At 38.6% G+C, this 18,165-nt stretch overlaps 1 protein-coding gene across 1 annotated transcript in view; it reads right to left on the bottom strand.

Annotated features, from left to right (window-relative positions):
* Positions 1 to 5,384: 5,384 nt before the first annotated feature.
* Positions 5,385 to 18,165, bottom strand: part of LOC121443469 (spermidine/spermine N(1)-acetyltransferase-like protein 1) — a 33,816-nt gene continuing 21,035 nt past the window's right edge. Inside the window, exons 5-8 of the mRNA XM_041645219.1 lie at positions 7,515 to 7,595; positions 7,026 to 7,127; positions 6,322 to 6,362; positions 5,385 to 5,555 (exon numbers count right to left, since the gene is read on the bottom strand). Of these exons, the coding sequence (XP_041501153.1) occupies positions 5,385 to 5,555; positions 6,322 to 6,362; positions 7,026 to 7,127; positions 7,515 to 7,595 (395 nt within the window). The remainder of the gene's footprint in view (positions 5,556 to 6,321; positions 6,363 to 7,025; positions 7,128 to 7,514; positions 7,596 to 18,165) is intronic.

Consider the following 18,165-nt stretch of genomic DNA (forward strand, 5'->3'; position numbering starts at 1 on the left):
TAATTTGGAAAGGGCATATATGCAAAACCATGCTGCAAATTTGGATTCAGGTCAAGGACTGTATGTTAAGGACAAAACAGAAGAACTGAAAAAAAGTCTGTCTTCTCAAAAAATTTAGGTTTTAAGTTATAGCTCATATGAATTATATTGTTATATTGCAATAGCTAGTTTTTGACAGCTTATTTAATAGCAAAACTAAAACCATTCATTTATAGTGAGTTTCTTAAGCAATGTGTAGAGAGTATGACAAATATAACACCCTTAGAAAGGGAGAGCTAGTTCTAAATAAATAGACCTCATGAGACCTCAGTCAGGCAGATTGAAAACTGGGAAAATCTATTGAAAGAAGTTTGGGAGTAGAAGCACTGATTGTAAATTTTATGCGTTAGAGGTGGATGACAGCACTCATACTACAGATGTAGTTGAATTTGATATGTTGATGATGGAACTGATGACAAATATAATTTCATTGGAGAAATGACTTCTTTAGGGACATTCAAGGGTAAAACTAAATAAAGAGATATGAAGTGGAAATGCATATGTTAAAAGAATTTTCCTTATCTAGTGTCAACATATTTAGTATAGTAACTGACAGTGTCCCAGCAGTGGGGGACAAAAGACAGGAATTTCTAAAATTAATACAAGACAATGAAATTACTTCCTCAAATGTTTATCTCATGAAGTGTCATTGCATAACACACCAAGAGATTTTGTATGTGCAGTCATTAAAATGGGGCTGAGATGGTCTAGTGGGACAAAGGCTTATCATGAAAGCATGAAGACCTGAGTCTAAATCTCTAGAAGCCAAGTAATACCAAGTGTATCAGTGCACCTCTGTAATCTCAATGTTTCTACCCTCTTACAAGAAGACTGTGGAGATAGGAGGACCCTCAGAAGTTTCTGGGGTAGCTAGGCTCATGTTTGCAATAGTGAAGAACAAGAAATGTGTCTCAAGTTTTGGTCACAACACATATTCTTGTACTATAGATGTGCCCACACTCACACATTATTGTCTACACTAACATGTACACTCATGGACACTTTTAAGTATTTAAAATGGATAGTGTCATGTACAAGATCAAGCCAGTCAAAATTCCAGCACAGATAGGAGAGCTCCTGCCACTCAATGTTGAGGTCCTACCCCCTATCCAAGGAGCTATGACCCACTGAATGATGCTAACAAATAGTCACTTTCTATTGGGTATGTGGCCCCTGGTAGGTTGCTCAAGCCCCACTGGATGGCCTATAGCCATGTGCATATGAGCAGCATTAATTAGAGTCAGCATTAAAAAATAATGTGATGTGAAGTTAGGAGGGAGATTGAGTAGAGAGCATAAAGCAGAGTTGGAGAAGTAGTAGTGGATGGATATGGTCAGAATACATTGTATAGATGCATGGAACAAGGAAACAGTAGACATGGCAAACTGGTAGGGAAAAGCCCAGAAGGTATCAACTCAACCCAAAGAACTACAAGCAATGAAGGATGATGAGAGCAGGAGAAATAGTCTTCCTCAGGGAGGAGCGCACAAATTGGTTATCCAATACCAAATGGTCAACCCTGAAATCACAAGTTACACTATACAGACTGAGCAGCTTGGACTTACATATAAGGAATATGTATATGTATGTAAGAACAATTAATGAGAAAAGAGGCCACAAATTTGAAAAAGAACAAGGAGTGGTACATGGGAGAATTTTGAGGGAGGAAAGGAAAGCGGGACTGATGTAATTATAATCTCAAAAAATTAAAAGCAGAGAAAAATAAAAATATATTTTAATTATTTAAAACAATCTTGAAATTATAATTTTCATAGTTACCCCTCTACTTTCCTACCTGCAAATCTCATATATCCCTTCTGCTCTCTGTCAATGTGATGACCTCTTTTTCATTAGTTGTTATGCAAGTATGGGTGGGTGTGGATGTTGGTGTGTCTGTGTATGTGTGTGTTCCTAAATATATAAATACAACTTGCTCAGTCTGTACTTGAGTTTTTAAACCTGAATTTTATAAGACCCAAAGGGTTAAACTATCACCAGCTAACAAAAATTCCTTAAAAATGTTGATTTTGACATGGCAGTATTTACTTTCAGAAGTAAGGTGGTTCGAGGCCAAATGTTGAAAACAATGTGATTTTTGAGACGTTATCAAGTCTTTTATGATATCACATACAAAATTCATGCCAGAACTTGATAATGAAAACTACAGACTTGGCAGTTTCAGGTATTTAACTTCTTATTTAAGTTATACACACACACACACACACACACACGCATTTTCAAGGTAAAAATCAACTTATCAGTACAAGTTGTCAAATTATAACAGTGTTCCGAAAGAAACTGAAATTATACCATGTTGTCATGTTAGCTATACATAGTTCCCTGATCTCCAAAAATTATGTAACCTTGCTTTTTAAATTTAACACAAGAATGTGCTCATAGATTTTAAGGCTTCTGCGAAATATTTTTTTTTGTGCATTTGCCACTCCATTTCCAGTCAACATAATTTTTCCCTGACCATTTTCAATGGTCAGCATGGAGCTGAAATTTGATACTGATCTTAAAGAAAAAAGAGTTCATTTCTCTTTAATAGATTTATAGGTCCCATTTTCTTAAATTCCAATATCCTTCACTTCATGATAGCACCATTCATGACATTGCTTTGTGACAGCACCTACATTTGTAAACAACAATTTCAAGAATTAAGCATATTAAAAGTAGAATTAGAACCAAGATACTCAAAGAACATCTGAGAACTCACTGAGAATTAGAGCTGCTTTGATGCATTAGGTTTTCAGATACAATGCCAGATACACAACTAGTTTTATGCTATCCTTTTAATTTTACTTTTGTAATCAGTTTAGTTTTTATATAGAGAAGGGTAATCAATTTCTTGTCTAGCTTCCTCTCTTTTAACTTTTCTTGAACTTGGAACCTCATAACTTCTATATTTACTTGAATTCTTAGGTTGTTAATCAGTGTTCACCATTCCGTTCTTGAGACTTACTCCTCCTTTGTATTCTGTTATCCCTGCATTTCTTGTTACTCTTCCTGCTTCTGTTGCTCTAAATGTTTCAAAGCCTGAGACTTCTCAGCTTCCATTCTTTGTGATCTTATCTCATTCTCGATATGCTTTCATTTTTATTTTACCAGCTTCTGGCTTCAGCCACCATTTCTAAGTTACTATTCATATTATAGCCTCAGTCTTTTTCTAATACAGCAGACCAACCTATATTTCTAATGACTATTTATATCTATCCAACATTTCAAAGGTATTTCAATGTCATTGTGTCTAAAACTAAATACTTTCCCAATTTCTTATTCTCAAATCAATTTTTCTCCCTTTCCTAATTCTATCATTTTCTTATTACATCTTTATCTTCACTCTCCTGATATCACAATAACTTACTGGCTAATCTGCACACTGTCAACCTTACTTCAGATGGGTTTTGTTTGCATGTGAACCAGGTAAAGAGATTAAACAAGTAATACATTTAAAACCAGAAATAAGGTGGCATTTGATGTGGGATGTCCTTTTGAACACTGCCAATATGTGTTGCTTTTATTGTTTGATGAATAAAGCTGTTTTGGCCTAGGGCACGGTACAATATAGATATGTGGGAAATCCAAGCAGAGATATAGGCCAAAAGAAGGTAGAGTTGGAGAAATGCCAATGAGCTGCTGGAACAACAAGATGTACTAGAGAACAGGTAAAGCCATGAAGCCTTGTAGTGATACACAGATTATTTAAAATTGGTTGATTTAAATGTAAGAGCTATTCAGTAATAAGCCTGAGCAATCAGCCAAGAAATTATAATTAATATTAAACCTCTGAATTTTATAGATAGCAATGGGGACCAGCAGGCCAGAGAAAAACTGAACCAAGCTAGACAGATAAAAGCTTCTGGCTGCAGGTGTAGGTATAATACAGTATTTCCTTGGTGACATCAAGACTTTCCACACTGATCTCCTTAGCATATTTCAGAGTCACAAGATAACTTGTACCTCCAGGGAGCATGTTACATATCCAAAATAGGAAGACATAGGACAGGTGTACAGTGTGCAAAAAGGACACCTGAGTCCTTTTCATCAGATTTCTGTGTATAACTAAACCAGAACCCATATAGCCACAGTCTTCACTATAGGAAGGTGGAAAATGAGTATTTTTACTCGTGGTGAGGAAGGCAGAATATCAAAGTTTAGAAATGAATGAGTTTGATTTAAATGTATATTCACTGATTCTTAAAGCTCATCTTTCATTTTGTGACAGTCATCTTTTTGACTATTAAGTTGATGTGTCAATGAAAACTTCGGTAGCTTACCATTGCCTATAGAGTCAAATGAAAACTTACTACTATCTTATATTCTAATTCTAATCTTGCTTCTTAGACACCTTCCTTCATATGTACATTTATGACATTCCATTTGCTTAATGAACATGTTTGCTCTTTCTGCCTGTGCTATTTTCTCTCAGTACACCCCTTTGTCTTGTTTCACTCTACATTCTTACATTCTACCTAACTTTCAAGTATAATTTTACTGTCACCTTTTCCATCTTCCAAATAGAATTTATTAATTCATTGCAACCCCGTGTCCTTAGTATATATAAATATGATAAACCAAACAAATTTTTAAATAAGTATTTTCTAATAGGCAAATATCCTTCGTGGGTATGACTGATGTATATCAGGAACTCACCCATTTATGATAGTTCTAGATGGTTACATAATCCCAAAATACTTGGAGCTTTATAAAGCAACTGTACCAGGAAGGATGGAAACATATACAAATAAAAGTGTTGAATGTGATATCTTCTCTAACTATAACCAAAGAGCTCTAGATGTTGAGGGACGGAATTACTTATGGAACAGTAGCAAAGAGGCAATGGTACTGAATGCTCAAGATAAAGAATCATGCGCTTTTCATAAGTAATGTCTTCAGAACTTAGCATCACTATAGGAAATGAATTGTAAACCTCATACCTACCTATTTTTATTTACATATACCCATACTTCATCACATATAAAACCTAAATCCTTAAGAAAATTCCATTTGAGAATTGTGCTTACCTTAATTTCAATTATGTTAAAATATGAAAATAACACCATTGTACATTTCATGAAATATAGTTACTAAAAACTTCAAGTCCAGTGTAAGTGGTTTTTGAATGATGAAATCAATTAGATTGTTAGAACTTTTACTAGACTTTAGTGTTTAGTTTGGATAATGAAGAATTGACTGTATCTTGAAAAATCTGTAAAGCCAAATATCTACAAGAGTATTTTGCTCACTTGCTTTATTTCACAACATTTGATGTCAAAGCGATGTTTCTAAGGTGACATTCAAACATTGAGGCCTATCTTTGGATGAGTTGTTACTAGGTGTTTTCATTCTTCCTCTGCAAGTCCCAGGAGATCCTCGATGTTAAATCTGAACAAATGCCAGCCCTCCTCACAGGAAAGGTCTAAAGCCCCTAGGCGACTGTAGTACTCAACAGAATCCTGATTCCAAATGACGACAAGAAATTGCATGGCACTGCAGTGGGTGTTGATGGCTATCTGTTTTAAAACAAATAAATATTGTCCTTATTTGACAATATAGTCATTGTCTACAATATATAATACTATATGTATATAATAATTCAAAATACTATGGGTATTTTAGGACAAGAAGAATCTTTTATATCATTGTGAGTCACATTGTGGGTCTATTTTATGAGTAAAATTGCTTTCTACTCTCCTTCATGCTTACTTCTCCTTGATGGTAAAAAACACATATAGTGTGTACATTATATAGGAATAAAATTTAACTAAATATAACTTACAGAATCTGATTTTTCAACTTGAAGATCCACTTTAATAAATATTTGAAATGCATCTTGCAAAAATGTTTTGTGTATGTGAATGCACATGTTCATATGGGTTTGGGATGCATGTGTGTGCATGCATGTGGTGAGCCGAGGGCAACTCTAGCTGTTATCCCTCAGGTGCTCTCCACTTTTTGATAGAGGCAAAGTCTCTAACTGGCCTGATATTTCATTAAGTAGCTTAGGGTGGCAGCCAGTGAGCACAAAAGTTCCAAGTCTCTACCTTTCCCCTTGTCATTGCCGACATAAAAGTGTGTATCACCACTCCTGACTTTTTATGTGGGTTCTGAGAATTGAATTCAGATTCTCATGTTTACACGGCAAGCACTTTACAAATGAACAAGTCCTGGTGTTATACTTAATTAGTTAGATTAGTTACATAATCTTTGCCCTGTTAAAGAACGCTTGATGAAGAAAAGGATAACATGTAGACTCTTAATACTAACTATAATACATACCTGACTTAGTTTCTTCAGCATGTCACCCCCAATACCCAGACCTATGAAATAGACATTGTTAAATAAGGCTGTAAATTGAAGTTTTTCACATAAGTAGTCATTTAATTTTAAAGCAATAAAAGATCAAACTCTGTTTATGGTTGCCATATATTGTGAAATATACATAATATCATGTGTTGGAACTGAATTCGTGAATGCTTTAAATTATCTTTTATTTTATTGGAACATGGCGACAATGGTAATACAAAAGAGATTAGCTTTATCTTAAAATCCATGGTGAATAAATGAATCTTTGTCTTTGTATTCTTTCTTCTTCTTGAGAAATGGTTTCACCATCTATAGTTGGATGACTTGGCACTTGAATTCACAGAGAACTACCTTCCTCTACATCTTCTAAATACTGGAATAAAAGGTTTATGTCACCAGGCTGGCCATCACTTCTTTCATAGAACGGGGTATATTTCTTAACTATGTCTATTATTACAGATCAAAATAGCAGTTGGAGATAGCGTAGCTTACTCGATGAATACTATTGAAGTACTTTCTAACTTGTAGTTGAGTCTTCACTGTACTAGGATCCTGATCCATTTCACGAAATAAAAATTAGTTATCTGAATATCTTAAAATCTTATCTATAGTCTTTATATTAAAATGGAACTTAGAAACTTTTAAATGTTTGTAAATATTACTGATTGTAGTTTTACCTTGGTAATCTTCACTGATGTAAAAATCCTCTAGGTGAAGCGTTTTACCAACCCAGGGGTCGTATGTGTAGTAGTACATGGCAAATCCAATAGTATTTACTTCTGGGGAGAAGAAAGGGGCAAAAAGTCTAATGCTTTCATTCACAAAAATTTATATGTCTTCAAATAGAATTTAAAAATTTATTTGCTGTTTTAACTATTAAAGCAATAAGTGGTTGCTGGACAAATTATCAGTACATAAATTTATAATGTAGAAAATACTTTTCTTATAAAATAGCATTTAAAAGAAAGTATGATTAGATATGCATTCTTATAATTTTTAATGCTTTTATAAGCAGAGTGGCATAACAATTATTTAAAAGTATACCAGGTTTGCATATTGTACTCCTGTGCTTAATACTATTTACACATTTTGTATTTATTAGCTGTTAATTCTGCTTTCAGATACAGAAAATATATTTTAGATTAAACTGGAGAAAAAATATTTACCCAATTCTGTCTGTTGACTGGGTGCTTCAGCAATTAGGCAGTAGAAAAGTGGATTTTCTCCAAAACCATCCCTGAATAAATCTGAAATATCAATTCACATACAATATGTCAATGTTTATAAGCAAACAAAGATGGGCTGCAAGATAAGAAGCAGCAGGAACATGTCTTCTAGCTGCATAGTAGCTATGTAGTAAAAACCATCTGAAGTGAGTATTTCAATCTTTACAACTTCAGGAGAGTCTGACTAGAATCTGCTGTTAATTTTGGCTAAATGTAGCTATGCATGTGGTGTCAACTACCTACCTATCTCCCTTTGAGTTTTCTAGCAGGTATCTAGAAATTACAGCTTGATTACAGCTTGTGTTTTTTGAAGTAGTTTATTGAAGCCTGGTTGATCAATAACTGTTTTGTTCGTAATGTACTGTGGCTTTATGTTTTAAGTAGACTTCAACTCAGATTGTTGAAATGAAGACATGGAGACTGATTGTTGTTATTCCAACCTCCACCAACTGAAGTGACTTCTTGGAATTTAAGTGAATTTAATTTCCTGTTTTGTGTTTCTATGGGAATTCTCCCTCCCCCCCCCCCTCTCTCTCTCTCTCTCTCTCTCTGTGTGTGTGTGTGTGTGTGTGTGTGTGTGTGTGTATCCCTCCCTCCCTCCACTCTCTCTTTTTGTGTTTTGAAGGAAAGAGAGAATTTAATTAAATTTCAACTCAGTCTCATAATCCCTGATACAAAGAACCTACAATAATAATATACACTAAATGTTTTTTTTAGAAAATTAACAAAGTGCAAAAGAAATTAATGAAGGATAAAGGATATACAAATCCAGAAGTGACTCTTTTGAGTAATTATAAAAAGATTACTCCATTAAAATACAATGTTGAACATAATGGATACTTTATTTTTTTACATTTTTGCCTTTAGTGTGTGTGTAGAGGGTGGTAGTCAGAGGACAACTGGCAAGAGTCAGTTCTTTCCTTCCACCATGTGGGTCCTAGGAATCAAACTCAAGTTAGGTCTTTACTCACAGCTCCATCTTCCAGACCCAAATACACTAAAAAAAATTTTAGTTATAATTTTTACAAGAAATACTTTGGATTTAAAGAAACAAGAAGGTTAAAAAATGAAGTGTTAGAAAAGATTCCATGCCAATGTATGTAAAAGAAAGCTTGGTTAGCTATACTATTGTAAAATTATATATTACTTAAGGAGAGAGAGGAATTGTGTAATTATAACAATTTAAATCACTTAGAAGATAGAGCAGGCAATATACAGCAAGCCAACAGCCAACATCAAACTAAATGGAGAGAAACTCCTAATGATTCCACTGAAATCAGGAACAAGACAAGTTTGTCCACTCTCTCCATATCTATTCAATATAGTGTCTGAGGTCCTAGCTAGAGCAATAAGACCACAAAATAAGATCAAGGGGATACAAATCAGAAAAGAAGTCAAACTCTCACCGTTTGCTGATGATATGGTAGTTTACATAAGCAATCCCAAAAATTCTACCAAGGAACTTCTACAACTCATATACACTTTCAGTAATGTAGCAGGATATAATATTAACTCAAAAATATCAGTAGCCCTCCTGTATAAAATAGATGATAAAAGGGCTGGGAAAGAATCAGACAACACCCTTCACAATAACCACAAATAGCATAAAATATCTCGGAGTAACTTTGACCAAACAAGTGGAAGACTTGTATGACAAGAATTTTAAATCTTTGAAGAAAGAAATTGAAGAAGACACTAGAAAGTGGAAAGATCTTCCATGCTCTTGGGTAGGCAGAAGTAACAGAATAAAAATGGCAATTTTACCAAAAGCAATCTACAGATTGAATGCAATGCCCATCAAAATCCTAGCAAAACTCTTCACAGACCTTGAAATAATGGTACGTAACTTCATATGGAAAGTGGCAGGAGCATGGCAGGTAGCATGGCAGAAGTGTGGCAGAAACATGGCAGGAGCACAGCAGCGAGCATGGCAAGAGTATGGAAAGAGCATGGCAGGGAGCGTGGCAGTAGTGTGGCAGGGAGTATGGCAAGAGCCTGGCAGGGAGCATGGTAGGAGTATAGAAAGTGTGGCAAGAGTGTGGCAGGGAACGTGGCAAGGAGCATGGCAGGAGGATGGAAAGAGCCTGGCAGGGAGCGTGGTTGGAGTATAGAAAGTGTGGCAAGAGCATGGCAAGGAGCATGGCAGGACTATAGCAAGTATGTGGAAAGAGGGTGGCAGGGAATGTGGCAAGAGTATAGCAGGGGTGTGACAGGACTATAGCAAGTGTGTGGCAGGGGGTGTGGCAAGGATAGTGGCAAGAGAGGGGCAGGGAGCATGTCAGTGTAGAAAGAGCGTGGCAAGAGTGTGGCAGGGAACATGGCAAAAAGTATGGCAAGAGTACACCAAGATCATGGCAGGAGCGTGGCAGAGAGCATGGCAGGACTATATAGCAAGATCATGGCAGGGAGTGTGGCAAAATTGTGGCAGGTAGTGTGGTAGGAAAGTGGCAGGAGCATGGCAAGAGTATGGTAGGAGAGTGGTGGGAGATTGGCAATAGCATGGCAGGGAATGTGGCAGGAGTATAGCAAGTGCACGGCAAGAGTGTGGCTGGGAGCATGTCAAGATCATGTTAAGATCGTGGCAGGAAACATGGCAGGAGTATACTAAGAGCATGGCAGGAAATGTGGCAAGACTGTGGCAGGGAATGTGGTAAGGAGCATGGCAGGAGTATACCAAGAGCATGGAAGATACTGTGGCAGAGATCATGGCAAGAGCATGGCAAGATTGTGGCATGGACATGGCAAGAGCATGGCAGGGAGTGTGGCAGGACTATAGCAAGTTAGTGGCAGGAAACATAGCAAGATCATGGCAGGGATCTTAGTAGGGAACGTGGCAGGGAACATGGCAAGAGCATGGCAGGGAACATGGCAAGATTGTGGCCAGTTTGTGTCAAGAGAGTGGCAGGGACATGGAAGCTGAGTGGCAGGTATCATGGCAAGAGCATGGTAGGAAGCATGGCAAGGAGTGTAGCAGAAGTATAGCAAGAGCACAGTGGGAGCATGGCAGGACAATAGCTAGTGTGTGGCAGGTAGCATGGCTGGAAATGTGGCAAGGGTATACCAAGAGCATGGTAGGGAATATGACAAGAGCATGGCAGGAAACATGGCAAGAGTGTGCCTGGGAGTGTGTCAAGATTATGGCAGGAGTATGGCAAGATCATTGCAGGAGCATGGCAAGATCATGGCAGGAACATGGCAAGAGCATGGCAGGAGTATTGCAAGACGGTGGCAAGAGCATGGCAGAGTGTGACAGTATAGTAAGACCGTGGCAGTATTATAGCAAGTATGTGGCATGGAATGTGGCAAAAGCATGGCAGGGAACATGGTAAGGAGCGTGGATAGAGTACAGCAAGAATATAGTGGAAGCATGGCAGGGAACGTGGCAAAGAGCATGGCAGGGAAAGTGGCAGGGAACGTGGCAGAGAGCATGGCAAGATCATGAAAAGGAATGTTTCCAGAGCATGGCAGGGAACGTGGTAAGGAGCACGGCAGGAGTATAGCAAGAGCATGGAAGGGAACATTTTAAAGAATGTGGCAGGATCATAGAAAGAGCCTGGCAGGGAACGTGGTGAGGAGCGTGGCAGTAGTATAGCAAGGGTGTGGCAGGGAACGTGGTAAGAATTGTGGCAAGAGTATAGCAAGAGTGTGGCAGGAAACGTGGCAGGGAACATGATGAGGAGCATGGCAGTAGTATAGCAAGAGCATGGCAGGGCCCATGGCAGGGAAAGTGGTATGGAGAGTGGCAGGAGTATAGCAAGAGCGTGGCAGGGAATGTGGAAGGGAATTTGGTCTGGATTGTGGCAGGAGTATAGCAAGATTGTGGCAGGAAACATGGCAAAGAGCGTGGCAGTAATATAGCAAGTACGTGGCATGGAACGTGGCAAAAGCATGGCAGGGAACATGGTAAGGAGCATGACTAGAGTATGGCAAGAGCATGGTGGGAGCGTGGCAGGGAACATGGCAAAGAGTGTGGCAGGGAACGTGACAAGGAGCATGAAAGTAGTATACCAATTGCGTGTCAGGGAATGTTGAAAGGAGCATATCAGGAGTATACCAAGAACTTGGGAGGGAACGTAGTAGGGAATGTGTGTGTGTGACAGGGAATGTGTCAGGGATCATGGCAAGGAGTGTGGCAGGAGTATATCAAATCATGGCAGGGAAGGTGGCAGGAATCGTGGTAACAAGCGTGGTAGGAGTATAGCAAGAGGGTGGCGGGAGTGTGGCCTGGAACATGGTAAAGAGCATGGCAGGGAATGTGGTAAGGAACATAGCAGAAGTATAGCAACTGTGTGGCAGGGAACATATCAAGAGCTTGGTAGGGAACATGGTGAGGAGCATGGCAGGATTATAGCAAGAGTGTGGCCAGGAATGTGGCAAAGAACATGGCAGGGAATGTGGCAGGAATGTGTGTGTGGCAGGGAATGTGGCAGGAATGTGTGTGTGGGAGGGAATGTGGCAGGAATGTGTGTGTGGCAGGGAATGTGGCAGGAATGTGTGTGTGGCAGGGAATGTGGCAAACAGCATGGCAGGGAATGTGGCAAGGAGCGTGGAAGGAGTATACCAAGAGCTTGGCAGGGACGTGGCAGAGAGCATGGCAAGATCGTGAAAAGGAGTGTGGTGGGAGCATGGTAATAGCATGGCAGGAAATGTGTCAAAGAACATGACAGGGAATGTGTGCATGGCAGGGAACATGGTAGGGAATGTGGCTAGAACCGTGGCAGTAGTATACCAAGAACATGGCAGGGAAAGTGGCAAAGAGCATGGCAGGGAACATAGTAAGGTGCATGGCAGGAGTATAGAAAGAGTGTGGCGGGAGTGTGGCAGGGAATGTGGCAGAGATAGTAGAAGGGAACGTGGCAAGGAGCATGGCAGGGAATGTGGCAAGGGTATAGCTGGGAGCATGGCAGAGAGCATGTGAAGATCGTGAAAAGGAGTGTGGCAGAAGCATGGCAAGAGCATGACAGGGAACGTGGCAAGGAGCGTGGCAAGCACGGTGGCAGGAAATATGGTAAGTAGCATTGGAAGAGTATAGCAAGAGCATGGCAGGGAACATGGCAGTGATTGTGGTAAGGAGTGTGGCAGAATAGCAAGAGCGTGGCAGGGAACGTGGCAAGAGTTGCAGGAAACATGGTAAAAAACGTGGCAGGAGAATAGCAAGAGCATGGCAGAAGCCTGACAGGGAACGTGGCAAAGAGTGTGGCAGGGAACTTGGCAAGAGCATAGCAGGGAGCATGGAAGAGAACATGGCAAGACCATGAAAAGAAGCCTTCTTCCTCCCTTCAGCGGGGCCACAAGATCCTCCAGATCAGCCTGGTTGGGCACTGAGACGGGTGCTGAGGGCAATGGGGCTGGCGGGGGTTCCTTTGCTTGAATAGCCTGCCTGCAGCAAGGTAGGCCTTTTGTCAGCGAGTCCCTGGCCAGCAAGGGAACCTGACCCTGTTCTGGAAGACCCATCAGAGAGGTGAGTGTGTTCTTGACCTGTGGCCGGTGCCCGGAAATGGAGCGGCGGGCAGGAATTCCTTTGCATCAATAACCTGCCTGCAGCAAGGTAGGCCTTTTGTCAGTGAGGGAACCTGACCCTGTTCTGGAAGATCCATTGGATAGCATTTGAAAGAAGAGATGGGCAGGTGCCAAGGCAAGAATTCCTCCACCAATCTGAAGAACAACATGAAAACACCAGGACCCAGAAATCTTACAACAGGAGATCTTGAACACCCTAATACAGAAGAAGTGGAAAAAATTCACATTATGAAAGCGATAAAGTCCCTTAAACATCATATAAAAAATGCCCTTATAGAAATGGATGAGAAGTATAAAAAAAAGTTTGAGGAAATGGATAAATACGTACATGATACCCTGGGAAACCAAGAAAAAAACAGTCAAACGGGTAATGGAAACAGTTCAAGAATTGAAAACTGAAATGGAGGCAAGGAAGAAAACACAAAATGAGGCCTGGATGGATATGGAAAATCTAGGTAAACAAACAGAGACTACAGAAACAAGCATAACAAATAGAATACAAGAGATAGAAGAAAGAATCTCAGATTCTAAAGACACCATAGAGAAAAATAAATGCACTGATCAAAGAAAACAGCAAAGCTAAAAAATTCTCATCACAAAACATACAGGAAATATGGGACACAATAAAAAGACCAAACCTAAGAATAATAGGGATAGAAGAAGAAGAATTACAGCTCAAAGGCCAAGAAAATATATTTAACAAAATTATAGAAGAAAACTTTCCCAACCTAAAGAGAGATGTTCCTTTGAATATTCAAGAAGCATACAGAACACCAAATAGACTTGATAAAAAAATCCCCTTGCAATATAATAATCAAAACACAAAATATACAGATTTTGTGTATATTAAGAATATTAAGAGCTGCAAAGGAAAAAGGTCAAGTAACTTAAAAAGGTAAACCTATCAGACTTACATCGGACTTTCCTATGGAAACCATGAAAGAAAGAAGGTGCTGGAGAGAGGTACTGCAGAAAGTAAGAGACCATGGATGTAAGCCCGGACTACTATACCCAGCCAAGCTATTATTCAGTATCAATGGAGAAAACAAAATATTCCAGGATAAGAACAAATTTAAACAATACATGGCAACAATTCCAGCCTTACAGAAAGTAATAGAAGGAAAATCACAACCCAAGAAATCCAACATTGCCCACAATAAGTCAGACATCTAGTGACCCTCACCAGCACAACTCAAAGAAGGGAAACACACAAACTCTACTACCAAAAAAAAATCCTGGAATTAACAACCACTGGTCATTAATATCAATGGACTCAATTCAACTATAAAAAGACACAGGCTAAGAAACTGGATATGAAAACAGGATCCAACGTTCTGCTGTTTACAAGAAACACACCTCAACCACAAAGACAGACATCTACTCAGAGTAAAGGGATGGGAAAATGTTTTTCAAGCAAATGGACCTAAGAAACAAGCAGGTGTGGCCATACTAATTTCTAACAAATATGACTTCAAACTAAAATCAATCAGAAGAGATAGAGATGGTCATTTTATACTCATAACAGGAACAATTCATCAGGATGAAGTCTCAATCCTGAATATCTATGCCCCTAATATAAAAGCACCCACTTATGTAAAAGAAACATTACTAGAACCCAAGGCAGACATCAAACCACACACAATAATAGTAGGAGGCTTCAACACACCTCTCTCACCAATGGACAGGTCAATCAGACAGAAACCTAATAGAGAAATAAGAGAATTAATGGAGGTAATGAAGCAAATGGACTTAATAGACATCTATAGAACATTCCACCTAAATAGGAAAAAAATATAATTTCTTTCTTGCAGCTCATGGAACCTTCTCAAAAATTGACCACGCACTTGGTAACAAAGCAAACCTCCACAGATACAAAAAAATTTTAGTGACCACCTGTGTCTTCTTGGATCACCATGGATTAAAGTTAGAATTCAACAACAATGCTATCCCCAGAAAGCTGTCAAATTCATGGAAACTGAACAGTCAACTACTGAACCACACTTGGGTCAACGAAGAATAAAGAAAGAAATTAAAGTCTTCCTTGAATTTAATGAATATAAATTGACAACATACTCAAACCTATGGGAAACTATGAAAGCAGTGCTAAGAGGAAAGTTCATAGCACAAAGTGCCCACTTAAAGAAAATGGAGAAAGCACACATTGGAGACTTAACAGCCCACCTGAAAGCTCTAGAAAAAAAAAGAAGCAGACTCACCCAGGAGGAGTAGAAGACTGAAAATAATCAAACAGAGGGCTGAAATCAACAAAATAGTAACACAGAAAACAATCCAAAGAATCAATGAAACAAAAAGTTGGTTCTTGGAGAAAATCAACAAGATCGACAATCCCCTATCCAAACTAATCAAATGACAGAGAGAGAACAAGCGAATTAATAAGATCAGAAATGAAAAGGGGGACATAACCACAGACACAGAGGAAATTCAGAGAATCATTAGATCTTACTACAAAAGCCTGTATGCCACAAAACTGGAAAATGTAAAAGAAATGGACATTTTTTTAGATAAGTACCATATACCAAAATTAAATCAAGATCAGGTAAATAATCTAAATAGACCTGTTAGTCGCGAAGAATTAGAAACTGTTATCAAAAACCTCCCTTCCAAAAAAAGCCCAGGACCAGATGGTTTCAATGCAGAATTCTAGCAGAACTCCAAGAAGAGCTAAAACCTATACTCCTTAATGAATTTCACAATATAGAAACAGAAGAGTCATTGCCAAATTCCTTTTATGAAGCTACAGTTACTCCGATACCAAAACCACACAAAGACCCAACCCAGAATGAAAATTACAGGACAATCTCACCCATGATCATCGACGTAAAAATTCTTAATAAAATACTGGCACACGGATCCAAGAACACATTAGAAAAATTATCCACCATGACCAAGTAGGCTTCATCCTACTTGTTCAGGGCTGGTTCAACATACGCAAATCTTTCAATGTAATTCAACATATAAATAGATTGAATGAAAAAACCATATTATCATTTCATTAGATGCTGAAAAAGCATTCGACAAAATTCAACACACCTTTATGATAAAGGTCTTGGAGAGATTAGGGATACAAGGGTCATACCCAAATATAATAAAAGCTATTTACAGAAAGCAGACTGCTAGCATCAAATTAAACAGAGAGAAACTCAAAGCCATCCCACTAAACTCAGGAACACGACAAGGCTGTCCACTCTCTCCGTACCTCTCAATATAGTGCTTGAAGTTCTAGCCATAGCAATAAGACAACAAAATGGGATCAAGAGGATTCATATTGGAAAGGAAGAAGTTAAACTTTGTTATTTGCAGATGATATGATAGTATATATAAGCAACCCCAAAAACTCTACCAAAGAACTTTTACAGCTGACAAACACCTTTTGTAATGTAGCAGGATAAAAGTTCAACTTCAAAATAATCAGTTGCCCTCCTATACAATAAGGATAATGGTGCAGAGAGGGAAATCAGAGAAGCATCACCTTTCATGATAGCCCCAAATAGCATAAAATATCTTGGTGTAACTCTGACCAAGGAAGTGAAAGATCTATTTGACAAGAACTTTAAGTCTTTGAAGAAAGAAATTGAAGAGGATACCAGAAAATGGAAGGATCTCCCTTGCTCTTAGATTGGGAGGATCAACATAGTAAAAATGGTAATTCTTCCAAAAGCAATCTATAGATTCAATGCAATCCCCATTAAAATCCCCTAAAAATTCTTCACAGACCTTGAGATGACAATAATCAACTTTATATGGAAAAACAAAAAAACGCAGGATAGGCTAAACAATCTGATACAATAAAGGAACGTCTGTAGGCATTATCATCCCTGACCTCAAACTCTATTACAGAGCTACAATATTGAAAACAGGTTGGTATTGGCATAAAAACAGAGAAGTTGACCAATGGAATTGAATCGAAGACCCAGATTTTATCCCACAAACCTATGAGCACCTGATTTTAGATAAAGGAGCTAAAAGTATACAATGGAAGAAAGAGAGCATCTTCAACAAATGGTGCTGGCATAACTGGATGTCTACCTGTAGAAGAATGAAAATAGATCCATATCTATCACCATGCACAAAACTCAAGTCCAAATGGATTAAAGACCTCAATATCAGTCTGAATACAATGAACCTGATAGAAGAGAAACTGGGAAGTACTCTACAACACGGGGGCACAGGAGACCACTTCCTACATATAACCCCAGCAGCACAGATATTAAGGGCAACATTGAGTAAATGGGACCTCCTGAAACTGAGAAGCTTCTGTAAAGCAAATGACACTATCACTAAGACAAAAAGACAACCCACTGACTGGGAGAACATCTTCACCAACCCCCAATAGACAAAGTTATGATCTCCAAAATTTATACAAGAACTCAAAAAACAAGACTTTAAAATGCTAGTTAACCCAATTAATAATTGGGGCACTGAACTGAACAGAGAATTCTCAACAGAAGAAGTTTAAATGGCCAAAAGACACTTAAGATCATGCTTAGCCTCTAGTGATCAGAGAAATGCAAATCAAAACAACTTTGAGATACCATCTTACACCTGTCAGAATGGCTTAAATCAAAAACACCAATGATAGCTTTTGCTGGAGAGGATGTGGAGTAAGGGGCACACTCATCCATTGCTGGTGGGAATGCAAACTTGTGCAACTGCTATGGAAAGCAGTGTGGCGCTTTCTCAGGAAATTTGGGATCTACCTACCCCAGGACCCATCAATATCACTCTTTGGAATATACCCAAGAGATGCCCTATCATCCTACAAAAGTATTTGTTCAACTATGTTCATAGCAGCATTATTTATAATAGCCAGAACCTGGAAAAAACCTAGATGCCCTTCAATGGAAGAATGGATGAAGAAAGTGTAGAATATATACACATTAGAGTACTACTCAGTGGTAAAAAAAAAAACAATGACATCTTGAATTTTGCATGCAAATGGATGGAAATAGAAAACACTATCCTGGGTGAGGTAACCCAGACCCAAAAATGAACATGGCATGTACTCACTCACAACTGGTTTCTAGCCATAAATAATGGACATTGAGCCTAT

This window comes from Microtus oregoni, unplaced genomic scaffold (assembly GCF_018167655.1).
Source record: "Microtus oregoni isolate MIOR12 unplaced genomic scaffold, Mior012 000107F_ref0000227, whole genome shotgun sequence".
NCBI lineage: Eukaryota > Metazoa > Chordata > Mammalia > Rodentia > Cricetidae > Microtus > Microtus oregoni.